Consider the following 14,024-nt stretch of genomic DNA (forward strand, 5'->3'; position numbering starts at 1 on the left):
GACTTTCAGCAATCTCTATTTTAAGTTTAGAAATAAGTCAAGTTGGAAGGAATTGATTAAGCAGCAGTGTGCCAGGCACTGGCAGGGGGAAGGGAAGAAAATCTGATCCCAAGGAGCCCAAATTCTAGTGGAAAAAGCTTCAAGTATCATAGTAAAAGGCATTCTTCATGAAGCCCACATTGTTTCCTTCATGGAAAGACATAAAGTTACTTATTCACTTTGAATTCTCTATTGAAATTTTCCAACTTAATTCATTGATGTGGTTTGTCTCAGAATTCTTTCATTTTTTTAAAAGACAGTAAACAGCATTTTAGCAGCACCTAAAGTAATGTGAGATAGAATGGGTTACTAGTATCTGACAATAAGCAAGTCCTGTCAGGGAAAAAAATAGTATAGCAAAATTTTATTTTATTTTATTTTATTTATTTATTTAATAGCCTTTTATTTACAGGTTATATGTATGGGTAACTTTACAGCATTAACAATTGCCAAACCTCTTGTTCCAATTTTTCACCTCTTACTCCCCACCCCCTCCCCCAGATGGCAGGATGACCAGTAGATGTTAAGTACATTAAAATATAAATTAGATACACAGTAAGTATACATGACCAAACCGTTATTTTGTATAGCAAAATTTTAAAGAAATTTTTTGTCGTTTTCTCTTTTTTACATCACTATATCTCATGTATCTTTCTTCCTCCTCCTCCTCTCTGAGAGGCATTCCATATGACAAATAGTATTTATTTTCTAGAGAAAAAAAAAAGTTTGCAAACTTGATCAATGCATTGAGAAAGTATAAAAAACCTTCCTTTCCTCATGAAGGGGTAATTTGTGGGTGGCTTCTCATATATTTTCATTTGATTCCCATTTGATCTTTATAATTTTGTTACATTTGCTTTTAATTTTTTGTTGTGTTCTATTGACATTGGTAGTTATTGTATATTGTTTTCTTAACCCTATTTATTCTGTTTACTCCATCTGCATAATTTCAAATTGCTCTCCAAAATGGTTTTTACCATTTCACCATTCTACAAACAAAATATTAGTTGTTGCTTATGAGTCTATAACCCTTAAAACATTGCCAATTGCCAATTTGTAAGATGTGAAGTGAAACCTCAGCATTTTTTTTTTTGATGTACATTTCTCATTTGGAGCATTTTTTTATATCATTGTTAATACATTGTAGGTCTTTGCGTATCATTCAACCATTTTATCTATTGGAGAATAGCTATTAGTTATATATATATATATATATATATGTATGTGTATTCATATATACATATATGTGTATATATTTATTGTTTATATATATCAAAAAAATTGACAATTTTTTTTCATTCCGCCACTTCCCTTATCCTAGATGTGTTAATACTATATGTCCAAAAGATTGTTAGTTTCAAGTAATCAAAATTTTGTAATTTTGTATTTTCTTCTAACTCTTGTTTGATTAAGAATAGTTTTCTAACATAACTTTAAGAGGCATCTGATCTATTTTGTTTGTCTTCTAATTTTTTTATACTATGGTCTTTTCATTAAGATTCCATGTGAAATATAGTATATAGGATCTTGGTCTAAGCCTAATTTCTGCTGGACTATATCTCCCTTTTCTGGTCTATTCTGTTGATCTGTTTTTCTTTTCTTTAACCAATACCAGATCAAAACTGATGACTGCTGCTTTATAATATAGTTTGAGATCTGAAGTTCTATTGTCCTTTCATTTCTTTCTTACTTTTTATCATTTCCCTTGATATTCCAGATCTTTTGTTTTTTCACATGAATTTTAATATTATTTTATCAAGTTCTGTAAAGTGTAAAATTATCTCTTGATAATTTGACTTGATATATAGCATTAAAACTATGTTAATTGTTATGTTGTATTATGTTCATGAGAACTGAATATTCCTTCTGTTCTTCAGATTGCTCTTTAATTCTTTAAGGAGTACTCTGTAATTGAATCTATGCAAGTCTTTTGTGTGCTTTAGGAGGTTAATCCTCAGGTATTTTATGCCTTTTGGAGTTATTTGAAATGGAAAAGAAACAGTAATTAAAGTATTCTAGGCTACTGCATGAGCAAGAAACAGCTGGGCATTAGTCAATAGGTCTTCATGGTACCTTAGTTATTAGATTAAAATTATGGACAAATCACTTGACTTGCACCCCAGGCAATTGTAAAAGCCTCTTAATTTCAGAAGACATGCTAATCTCTGTCAGTGAAGGAGGATGGGGAAGTTTCCGTATGCTAATAATCTATTTTGACATACACACTCCTTCAATATGTAAAGTTTAAGAAGGTACAGGAGTGAGTTTTTTTGGAAACAGGTGTAAGAGAAAAAGTTCAGGAATGTAAAGATTAAATTTAGTTGCCCACAAAATTCATTTGTGTCTAGAATGTCATATTCCCAATCACTTGCTTAGGGAGGTATTATTTTAATATTTCAAAATACTTATATTTTTTATTATTGTTTATATTATCTTTCTCTATGCAATTTCCAGTCCTTCTCTGCCTTAGTAAATTATTTTCATGAGTTACTGTTGCCCAGAAAAATTCACTGAGTTCTTAACCCGTCTCCTGATGAAACTCTCTATAAACTCTTTAAGTTTATAGACTTGCCCTCAAACAATACACAGTCCATGTCCAGCACAGAAGATATGAATCATTTCCATACTGGTTAGATTTGTCAGAACATGGGCTGCAGTGGCTTTAAAGGTTTCTCCCAAGTCTGGTTAATTGAGAAAGTCAAAATGCAACAAGAAATAAGTAATCATGGATTTTTAGAGATGGAAAGGACCTTGGATATTATCCAACAGCCTCGTATAAATTAGGAAACTGAGACCCAGAGAAATTATATGATTTATTCATTCAGACCTCTTTCAAATTTTTAACTTAGATGATTCCCCCTCCTCTCCCTCTCCCCCAGCAATTGGGGTTAAGTGACTTTCCCAGGGTCACACAGCTAGGAAGTATTAAGTGTCTGAGGTCAGATTTGAACTCAGGTCCACTTGACGTCAGAGCTGGTGTTCTATCCAGTACACCACCTAGCTGCCCCCTTACACAATTTTTCAATTGCTTTGAATTGTTTGGAGGTATGATTCCCAAAGAATGAGATAGATTTAAAAGAAGTTATTGTGCCAAATTCTGATTTAATCTGTTCAACAATGTTCATTTCTTTGTTTGGATTCTGGTTCCTAACTTATTCTATTTGAATCATATGTTTTCAATAGTAGTGTGTTATCCTTCAACTCTGCATCTTGTATAACTTTTTTTAAACCTATGTCACAATTATGTTTTCAAGTATACGGCTATTTATGTAGTTTTCAAGCTCCATTTTTTTTTTCTCCCAGAGAAATGTAGGCATTTAAGAATGCAAAACTACTCCCCTAAAAAGAACTCATATAAATTGTTATAAATGTATTTATAAATAATGCATATAATATTATAATATATAATATAAATAATAAATAAAAATTTATAAATAACATAAATAATGCTATAAATAAATATAAATTGTTGCTCCTTATATAAATATTAATACAATTTACTTTGCTAGAATTTTTGCCAAGGCCTGCAGGCCAAGCTTGTGAAGTGAAACAAGGATAGTATTTGTTGTTTTGCTTATAGCTTGTGTTATTTGCATATAGTTCATAGACTGTTTCGGTTAGCATTTTTATTGCTTTCTTTGATTTAGTTCTGGCTCATTTCTTCATCTTCACTCATTATAATTTACTGAAATCCCTGAGAAAAGGGAAGATAAACATAACTATAAGAAGGGCTGGGAAAAATAACGAGGGACACAAGAACAGTTATCATGCAATAAGTAATATTCAACTTATTTGTTTCATTTTCATTTTTTTAGGCTGTTGCAAATGAATGTGGACTGAATTTCATTTCAGTGAAGGGCCCTGAATTGTTAAATATGGTGAGTAATATTAGTGATATTAACCATTGATTGAGATGTCTTTAATTACTACTTTAGGAAAAGGAAAATTAGTTCTGATTAGAGTAGAAAGTATCTAAATGTCTTCTTCATATTTTTTATTTCTTACTGCAAAATGATCCATTGTGTTCATAATGCCTTTAAAAAAACCTTTTCTCAATTGATGGGAAACTATTCCAGTTTATACTCCATCATTCATTTATTGGTTCCAGTTTTTTGTTATTTCTAAAAGTGCTTTTATAAGTATTTTGTTTCTATCTTTAATTTTTCTTTTGTTACTTGCCCAGCAATAGAACTTCTGGTGCCAAGATTATGGATATTTTAGTCATTTTGCTTACATATTTCCAAATTGATATCCTGAGTAATCTGGCTATTTGACATCTCTGTCATCATTGCACCAAGGTTTCTGTCTTCTTATTGCTCCTCCAACACTGATTGTTCCTATTTTTTGTCATCTTTGACCATTTTCCTGAACTCTCAGTTTATTATTTCTCTTATACTTAATGATTTAGAGCTTGTTTTTATGCGGTCACTTATATTTTGTAACTCTTTTCAAAACTTCATATTTTTGTACTCCTTGCTTATTAAAGAAAAGATGAAAATTTAAACTTAAGAATTTTAGAAATGTGGGGCAGCTAGGTGGTGTAGTGGATAGAGCACCAGCCCTGAAGTCAAGAGAATCTGAATTTAAATCTGGCCTTAGACACTTAACATTTTCTAGCTATGTGACCCTGGATAAGTCACTTAACCCCAATTGCCTCAGGGGGAAAAAAGAATTTTAGAAGTGGTATGGTTCTTTAAGATATGAAATCTAACTCAAGTGCAATTATGTGTGTGGTTAAATAAGGGTTAAGTTTAGGAGGTTGAAGAATTGTATGGTTAGGTTAGTGGTATTGATGAGGTCTAGCTTTGGGGTACCTAAATGAAATTAGGGTTTAATTGAAGTCTAGTGGCAGGTTCAGGGTACGGGAGTCAAATAGAGCTCCCCTGCAACCCCACTGGATTTGGTGCAAGGGTGGAGAGTTAAATGAGGTCTAGTAGCAGCTCAAGAGTCCCCTGTAAAGGAATTTACAGACCGGAAAACCTAAGTTGATAAAAGAGATTTATTATGGGGTTTGGAAGTAAGGTTAAAGTCTAGTTAAGGAAATAGGTGAAGATAGAGATAAGAGAGCACCAGAAACAGGATTCCAGTGGGCAGAGAGTCCTTGGTATCAGGCATGGTGCTGGCATGTTTCGACTCTCAATAAAGAGAGGACTCCAGCTTGGCTCTTTTATAATAAGAGATTTAGTGAAAGGGTTCTGTGGGTGGAGTCCCAAATTGGCTCCTCGATGGGTTTCAGTGAGGGCTAGAGTTTGCTTGGTGAAGGTTGGGAAACCTGAGCAGATCATTAGAATGGGGGCTGGAACAGCTCAAGTTGGCTCAGATCTGATGGAGGCTGGGACAGGCCCGAATCTTCTATTGGAATTCAAAGGGATGCTTTTGACCAGGATTTGTGAACCAAAGGTCCTAGCTTCTTTAATTGATATTATGGGGTTGGGAATCAGAAAGGATAAATCAGTCTGAAAGGACTAGTTTCTTAAAGGGACCACAACCCGCATCAGTATAAGTATTAATATAATTGCGATGGGAGCTGTGGTGGAGAGAAAGATTGTGAGGGTCAAGTTTTAATGGCGTTGAGAAGTTTGGGAGAATTATCTATAAAGAGGATATATGCAAAAGCTTTGAAGGAAAAACCAAAACAATTCACTGTCAAATGTGGATCTTGCTTTAAGAAGGTGGTTTTTTTTAAGAAATGCCATTACTACTACACTTATGATCTTGTGTGCATTTCAAATGCTTTTTGAATTTATGTATTCTGTGTGTGGATCCTGATTTAGCAATTCAGATTCATAACACATAGAAAATCACCTGTAATTGTGTTTCTATTTTGTAAGCATTAAAATTTCTTTGAAAATAATTTATTAATTTTTATTGATATCTTTTGTATTTATCCTGTCTTAATTTCCAAATCTATACTTTCCTCTCCTTTACATGGTACACCAACTCTTATAACAAAATTAAAATGAAGAATACAACATCTTCATAAAATAACTAATCTGATAGGATATACAGTTTTGACTCCCATTGTCTTTAAAAAAAGGGGGGGTGTATTTTCTCATCTCTTCTCTGGTTATAATTATTTTCCCTTTGGGGTTCTTTGTTTTTAAGTTAATTTAATTTTATATATTATTTGGCTCTTCACTCTGTACTTAAAAGTTTTTTTCGTGCTTCTCTGAATACTTTATATTCATTATTTTTTATTTTTGTGTGCCACTTTTTATTTAGCTGTTCAAATTATTGTCATCTCTTTTGTTTCCAGTTCTTTGCTATCATAAAAATTGGTTGATCTTTTTTACCTTCTTGGGGAGATAGTACTGAGATCTCTAGGTCAAAGAGGGTGAACATTTTGGTCTTTTTATTTGGGTCATCATTCCAAATTGCTTTCTAGAATGTTTGAACTAATTGCATAGTCCCATGAGCAATATTTTATGCTTGTTTTTCCATAGCCCCTCCAACCCTTTGAATTTTCATCTTTTGCCATTTTTGCCAATTTGCTAAGTCAGAGTTGAAATCTCGGAGGTTGTATTTATTTGCTCTTTTTTTGTTTGTTTTGTTTTGCTGAGGCAATTGGGGTTAAGTGACTTGCTCAGAGTCACATAGCCAGGAAGTGTTAAGTGTCTGAGGTCACATTTGATCTCAGGTCCTCCTGACTTCAGGTGCTCTATCCACTGTACTACCTAGCTTCCCTGTTTACATTTTTATTGGAGATTGGAAGAAACCTTTCAATTCTTTTTAGTACTTTAAAAAATATATTTATTAGAGTTTGTTAGTATTAGTTTATTAGAAAGAACTAAATTGTTACTCTTTTGTAATTTTAAGGACATTTATAAATGGTAGAAAATAAAATTTCTTCTTACCCAACTCACTTATCTGATGAACTGAGAACATAAAAAGGTGATTACACAAGATATATATGAAGCAAGTGAGAGGATTGTTGAATCCTTTGCTTTTAGACAAGGCAACATTTATTCCATCCCTTTAGAAAGAATTCTAAAACTTTCTAGCAGAATGTCTTTAACTAGGCTGGAAGCAATTAATGTTTATTTTTTGAAATCGTGATCTCCTTTGCTTCCTCATCAGATTCTTTCAACTGCACATATTCTTGCTGGATTTTAAATCTGTTTCTGTTCTGAACTTAGTAGAAAGGAACTCTTCAGTAAACCTGCATGTCCAGATGTTTCTGGAATGACCTCTATATGATTTTCTTGGTCAGACCTCAAACAAAACTATGGAGGGAAAGAGTACTAGGTGAATTGGTGTTTTCTTCCTTCCTAATAAAGTTTTACTTGAGTAAAGCATCCTGAATTAATTTTCCACTGGGATGACTTCCTTTGGATTTCTCCATCGTACCCATAGAAATCTCTCACTTCTTCCTTCCTTCCCTCCCTCTGTCTGTCCATCCTTCTGTCCCTTTTTCTTTTCTTGGAGAAAACTGAATCAAAGTAAGAATTGAATAGTTTGGGAGCTCCCTGTCTTACATTCAAATTTTACCAACTCTCCCAAGCACTGAAACTACCCTTATCTTGTCCTTGTTTAAAATATACCTAAAAAGTTCCTTTTGCTTCCCTTTCCATCTTTCAAGCTTTTAACTCATTTGAGGCTTCTGTCTTTCTGGGGAAGTTCTTGAAGTTTTATGCAACTTAATGTCTATCCCTGGTTATATTTTCCTCCTTCATTTCTATACATAATGTATAGAATGTATATATACATACATTTTTAGAATCTTGAGTTCATCAGAAGGTGCCGTGAGGTGTTAGATTAGCTCCTTTATATGTTCCCTCTTTGCTTTCTCATCCGGAACATTCACAATTGTATTGTCAGACTTTTTCTAGAGAGGTTCTTTTTCTTGTGGAGTCTTTCTTTGTTGATTCTCAGGTCATGGAATTATGCCTATAATTTTTGTAAAGTTAAAGCTGTACCCTCCTTGGCTGTCATGAATTCTAAGATGCCATTAATTTTTTTCTCAAGTTTTTCTTGCGGGGCAGAATAACAGTTTGTTTTATCATTTTGTTGTCCTTCTTAGAAATAAGTTGATCAGTAGGGGTGGTCAGCTACAACCTCCACCTTCCAGAGTTCAGCTCTCCCTGGAACTCTGAAGCCATTTGTAGGTGTCAGGACTGAGGGATAGCGCCCTCAGAGCTCCTGGGCTTTGTCTGGGCTATTAGGTCTTAAGAATTGGTCATTGTACTAGCTGGGCACTACCCTCTCCCCACCCCGTACCTCCTGGGCCTTTCTGGCTACCCTGAGATTGGCTTTTCCTTTTGCCTCCTTTTGGCACAGAGCCTTGCTGTCTACACATGTCCGATTTCTGACTATGTTGCATTGGCTTGGTCGGGGGGGGGGGGGGGGGGAGCGGGTAGGAGCAGGAAGGAGTCTTTTTCCTGTGACCTTCAGGCGGCCATCTTGATAGGATATTGGTAGTATTGTTTAAAAAAAAAAACCCATAAAACACTCAACTTAAACTCTCTTTTTTGTTAACATGCATATTTAGTACGTTGGACAGAGTGAGTCAGCTGTGCGACAGGTTTTCCAGCGGGCTAGAAATTCAGCACCATGTGTCATCTTCTTTGATGAAATAGATGGATTGTGCCCTCAAAGAGCAAAAGTGGAGGTGAGTCTTGCAGATGGTAAACTTTTATATGTATCTGTTTAGATCTTTTAAAAAGAGGGCTAATTTGCAGTGGTCTCTTATTTTTTAGCAAATGAGTTTGTGAAATATTGTCTGCCTTTACTTTTTCAGGGGTACATTGTGCTGAGCCATGATTCTTTTGTCCTCATTTTGCCTTGCTTGTGTGTACTTTGACACTCTACAGCATTGATACTTTCTTTTCCACATAATAACAAAGGGGAGGAACTTAAGCTTTCAATTCTTTTAACTTACATTATTCCTTGCCACCTTGGCTCTAGAGAAAGGAGACTTCCAGATCACAACTCCAGAGGCCCAGAAGTGGACTTTTTGGATTTTTTTAATTTGATTAAATTTTGTCATTCTGGATTTCTAATGAGGCTTCAAGAGATTCACTTAAAAGTGGGATTAATAACAGAATTTGGGGCCATGGTTTTCTAGTTGAACTATCAGATTGGACCTTTGGCTTTAGTTTTCCCCTGAACTAATAACCCAGCTCCAGAAAGAGCCACAAAATTTTCTGATTATTCACTCTTCAGCCAGTGAATGGCTTTTTTTCAATTCCTTTCACTTTAGCATGAAAAGACATGACATTTACATTCTAAATATATCCTTTTTAGAAAAAAAAAAATCTAAATGTTCTTAAGGATTTACTTAAAAACCTGCAGAGGGAAAACCCTAATCATGTTTTCATTTTTCTTTTCCCTTAGAAAAACAATCTGGAATTAGGCTGCTCTCTTGTACTTGGACAAACACTTTTAAATAGGATTACAGTTTTCATTTGTTTGTATTCAGAGTTGTTTTTTTAAGTGATAAGACAAAAAAAGAAAACATGCATTTAATGTGGCATATTGCCTCAACTTTAATGAGTATATAGAGACAGTGTAATGTAAGCAGATAAAATACTTTTTTTTAGAGGCATGAAAATTTGAGTCCAAATCCTGCCTCTGACCTTTACCAACTGTGACCCTAAGCACATACTTAACCCATCTAAGCATTAATCCCCCAGAGCCATGTTGTGTCATGGCTTAACCTCTTGTGTTATGGATCCATGGGCAATCTGCTGAGGCCTATGAAATCCTTATCAGAATAATGTTTTTAAATGCATAAAGTAAAACACATCTGGTTACAAAAGATATTTAAATGTATTGAATGTATTGGTATAATTATTGAAATATGTTGGCAAATATTTTGAAAAACTCATTCATGGACTTCAGATTAAAGACTGCCCTGACTAGAGAGCAGCTAGCCATATTACATGTTTTTAAAGGGAAGTTTTTAAAAAGCTTCCTGGATGGTATATGAAGACATAGTACTTCAAATGGCCTAGTACTTACATATGGATTATCTAAATTTTCTTATAAATGGAGAAGGCAACATTAGTCAAGTATAAGAATATAAATTACTTGATACAGAAAATTCCACATTTTGTGTATTAGAAAAATAATGCTTTATATTGGAGGCATCATCAAGCATCTATAAATCTTATGATCTAGCACAGAGAATTTAGTGCAGAATGCCTCGACCCATTTTTTTTTCACCGCCAATACTATAGACCTGGCTTTAAGTCCCAACTTTCTACCTCTATAACTCTGATCAAGTCCTTTTACCTGAACTGGCTTCAGTTTTCGTATTTATAAAGAGGAGTGGACTTGACCAGATCTCCAAGATCTTTTTTTTAACACTACAATCTAAGATTATAAATACTATTCAACCAGTTCCCTGTTACCATTAAAACAACAGCAGTTTTTATGATAACAAAGAATAGGAAACAAAACAGATGGCAATACATTGAACAACTAACAAGAAGTGGACCATGAACACAAAAGAAGATGAATACAAAATATCCAGAGAAGCATAGAGCAGGTTAGAGTGAAGTAAGACTCCCTAAGTGTGTCCTCACTTATTTGTCATTGTGTCTATCATACTTTGTTATTGAATATTATTGTTGTCTATCATGGTTTTTCGCAACCAAGACACTAGAGTCCCCTTTTCTCCCTTCCTCTCCCAGAGCCTTATGGAAATAGTACAGGAAAGCAGCAGTGATTTACAAGAACTGGGTGCTTTGCAACCTTGGCAAAGCTGATTCATTGTCTGCTGACACAGTCAGGTGTGCCTGGACACATCTACGGTAATCTGTCCGCAAGTCCATGGCCAACCTGCTGGTGTAAACACAATTTTTGTCAGTCCTTCTTCTAGTTGTTATTGTTGTGTTTAATCTCATTATCAGTAATATGAAGTACTAATGCAATATACTAACACAATTTAAAGTGGCCCTGTAGACATTTGTATTTGGGACAGTTAAAGTTGCTTTTTCCAGGGTTAGCTTCTGTAAAACTGGACCACCTGGGGTGAGAAGTAGACCAATTTGCAGTTCTCATCCTGTCCACCATCAGATTCACATCACAAAGCATCATTACCATTGTGCCCAGAGATATTGCAAGTATCAAAATTATCCTATAGTCTGAGAATGGATCCTGAGACACAGTTATTTGCTGAAGTTCTTGCTCCAGCATCTTTGCTGACTCTATTTAATCTTTGCAACAACATTATGAAAGCTATTTGAACAGAGCCTCATGTGAAAAAAAATATTGACTAGGACTTTTTTTAAAAAATAGTTTTTGCAAAAGGAGGTGGTAGAGCATAGGGTACTAAGATATTGGATTTCTTTAACTAATTTTTGTCAGGGCAATCCAAGAAAATTTAGTAAGTGAGTTGGGCTTTTACCCACCACCGTGACTATTCTATTCTTTCTTTCTCTTGCCATACCATACCAATGATTATGTTGAAATAGTGATTTTTGTTTGCTGGGAAATCTAAATCTGCAATGATCATATTAAAGGCATAGAATTTACAAGTGCACACCTCAGAAAGATGCTTTTGGTTTGCATAGTTTCACTATGCATTATTGCTTGGAGTTTGCATGTAGGTGGGAGTTAACCTTTATGCTTTTTTAAAATATTAGTTGCTCAAGAAAACTGTTTGGATCTGTACACATACATTGTATCTAGGATATACTAGGACATATTCAACATATATAGGACTGCTTGTCATCTAGGGGAGGAGGTGGAGGGTGGGAGGGGAAAATCGGAACAGAAGTGAGTGCAACCTGTCAGATTGGCTAAGATGACAGGAAAAAATAATGATGATTGTTGGAGGGGATGTGGGAAAACTGGGACATTGATTCATTGTTGGTGGAGTTGTGAACGAATCCAACCATTTTGGAGAGTAGTTTGGATCTATGCTCAAAAAGTTATCAAACGGTGCATACCCTTTGATCCAGCAGTGTTACTGCTGGGATTATATCCCAAAGAGATTATAGGGAAGGGAAGGGGACCTGTATGTGCACGGATGTTTGTGGCAGCCCTTTTTGTAGTGGCTGGAAACTGGAGGCTGAGTGGATGTCCGTCAGTTGGAGAATGGCTGAATAAATTGTGGTATATGAAAGTTGTGGAATGTTGCTGTTCTGTAAGAAATGGCCAGCGGGATGATTTCAGAGAGGCCTGGAGAGACTTACACGAACTGATGCTGAGTGAGATGAGCAGGACCAGGAGATCATTATATACTTCTACAACGGTACTGGATGATGACCAGTTCTGATGGATCGGGCCATCCTCAGCGGCGAGATCAACCAAATCATTTCTAATGGAGCAGTGGTGAACTGAACTAGCTATGCCCAGAAAAAGAACTCTGGGAGATGACTAAAGACCATTGCATTGAATTCCCAGTCCCTATGTTTATGCACACCTGCATTTTTGATTTCCTTCACAAGCTAATTGTACAGTGATTCAGAGTCTGATTCTTTTTGTACAGCAGAGTGATGTTTTGGTCATGTGTACTTATTGTGTATCTAAGTTATATTTTAATATATTTTAACATCTACTGGTCGTCCTGACATTTGGGGGAGGGGGTGGGGGGGTGAGAGGTGAGGAATTGGAGCGGGAGGTTTGGCAATTGTTGATGCTGTAGAGTTGCCCATGTATATATCCTGTAAATAAAAGGCTATTAAATAAAAAAAATTTAAAAAAAAAAAAAAAAAAAAAAAAAAAGAAGTGAGTGCAAGGGATAATGTAAAAAAAATTACCCAGGCATGGATTCTGTCAATAAAAAGTTACTATAATAAAAAAAAAAAAAACTCTTAAAAAAAAATATATTAGTTGCTTTTCCCAAATCACACAAAGCTATGTATTTCTGTCCTCTTCTGATTAAAAAAAAAATTTTTTTTGAAATGTAATGTGGTTCTGTTCATCTTTTGTCTTCATTGTAGCCCTTACAATCTGGGATACAAGGATAGTAATTAGATATAGTTAGTGTTTTAAGAGAAAGAAATATTAGACTAATGACCACTTCTTTATATAGAAAACATTTATGTTGTATACAAGTGTCACTGTGAATTATGAAAATAAGTTTTGTAAAACTACCTTTCACTCTTACTATAATCTGTTGCATTCTTTTATTCTTCCTTTATGAGGAATAGTTAAGGGAAAGAAATAAGTATGTAGCATCTATTGTATGCCAGACACTGCTAAATGCTTCAAAAAAACTTATCACAATAATCCTGCATGGTAGGTCTTATTATTATCCCCATTTGATAGTTGAAGACAAACAGAGCTTAAATGACTTATCCAAGTTCACAAATCTAGAAAGTGCCTGAGGTTGGATTTCAACTCAGGTCTTCCTCACTCTGGGCCCAATGCTTTATGCACAGCACCACCCAGCTTCCTTTATTTGTCATTATTTCTACAACTCTATCTTGCTGTTTTGCATCTTATCTTAGACATTGCAGTGTAACAGCCAACACACTTATCTGAAGAACTTTAAGAAAAAGAAAAGCAATACATTGCTGGTGGAATTGTGAATACATCCAACCATTCTGGAGAGCGATTTGGAACTATGCTCAAAAAGTTATCAAACTGTGCATATCTTTTGATCCAGCAGTGTTACTACTGAGCTTATATCCCAAAGAGATCTGAAAGAAGGGAAAGGGACCTGTATGTGCCAAAATGTTTGTGACAGCCCTGTTTGTAGTGGCCAGAAACTGGAAACTGAGTGGATGCCCGTCAATTGGAGAATGGCTGAATAAATTGTGATGTATGAATATTGTGGAATATTATTGCTCTGTAAGACCACCAGGATGATTTCAGAAAGGCTGGAATGACTTACATGAACTGATACTGAGTGAAATGAGCAGGACCAGGAGATCATTATTTACTTCAACAACAATACTATATGATGATCAATTCTGATGGACGGGGCCCTCTTCAACAATGAGATGAACCAAATCAGTTCCAATAGATCAGTAATGTATTGAATCAGCTACAGCAACGAAAGAACTCTGGGAGATGATTATGAACCACTACAT

At 35.0% G+C, this 14,024-nt stretch overlaps 1 protein-coding gene across 6 annotated transcripts in view; it reads left to right on the forward strand.

The window, feature by feature from the left end:
- Positions 1 to 14,024, forward strand: part of NVL (nuclear VCP like) — an 84,616-nt gene that overhangs the window by 48,770 nt on the left and 21,822 nt on the right. For all 6 annotated transcript variants that reach the window (XM_012547910.3, XM_031967056.1, XM_031967055.1 and 3 more), the window contains exons 16-17: positions 3,855 to 3,917; positions 8,528 to 8,647. In XM_012547910.3, the coding sequence (XP_012403364.3) occupies positions 3,855 to 3,917; positions 8,528 to 8,647 (183 nt within the window). The remainder of the gene's footprint in view (positions 1 to 3,854; positions 3,918 to 8,527; positions 8,648 to 14,024) is intronic.

Source organism: Sarcophilus harrisii, chromosome 4 (assembly GCF_902635505.1).
Source record: "Sarcophilus harrisii chromosome 4, mSarHar1.11, whole genome shotgun sequence".
NCBI lineage: Eukaryota > Metazoa > Chordata > Mammalia > Dasyuromorphia > Dasyuridae > Sarcophilus > Sarcophilus harrisii.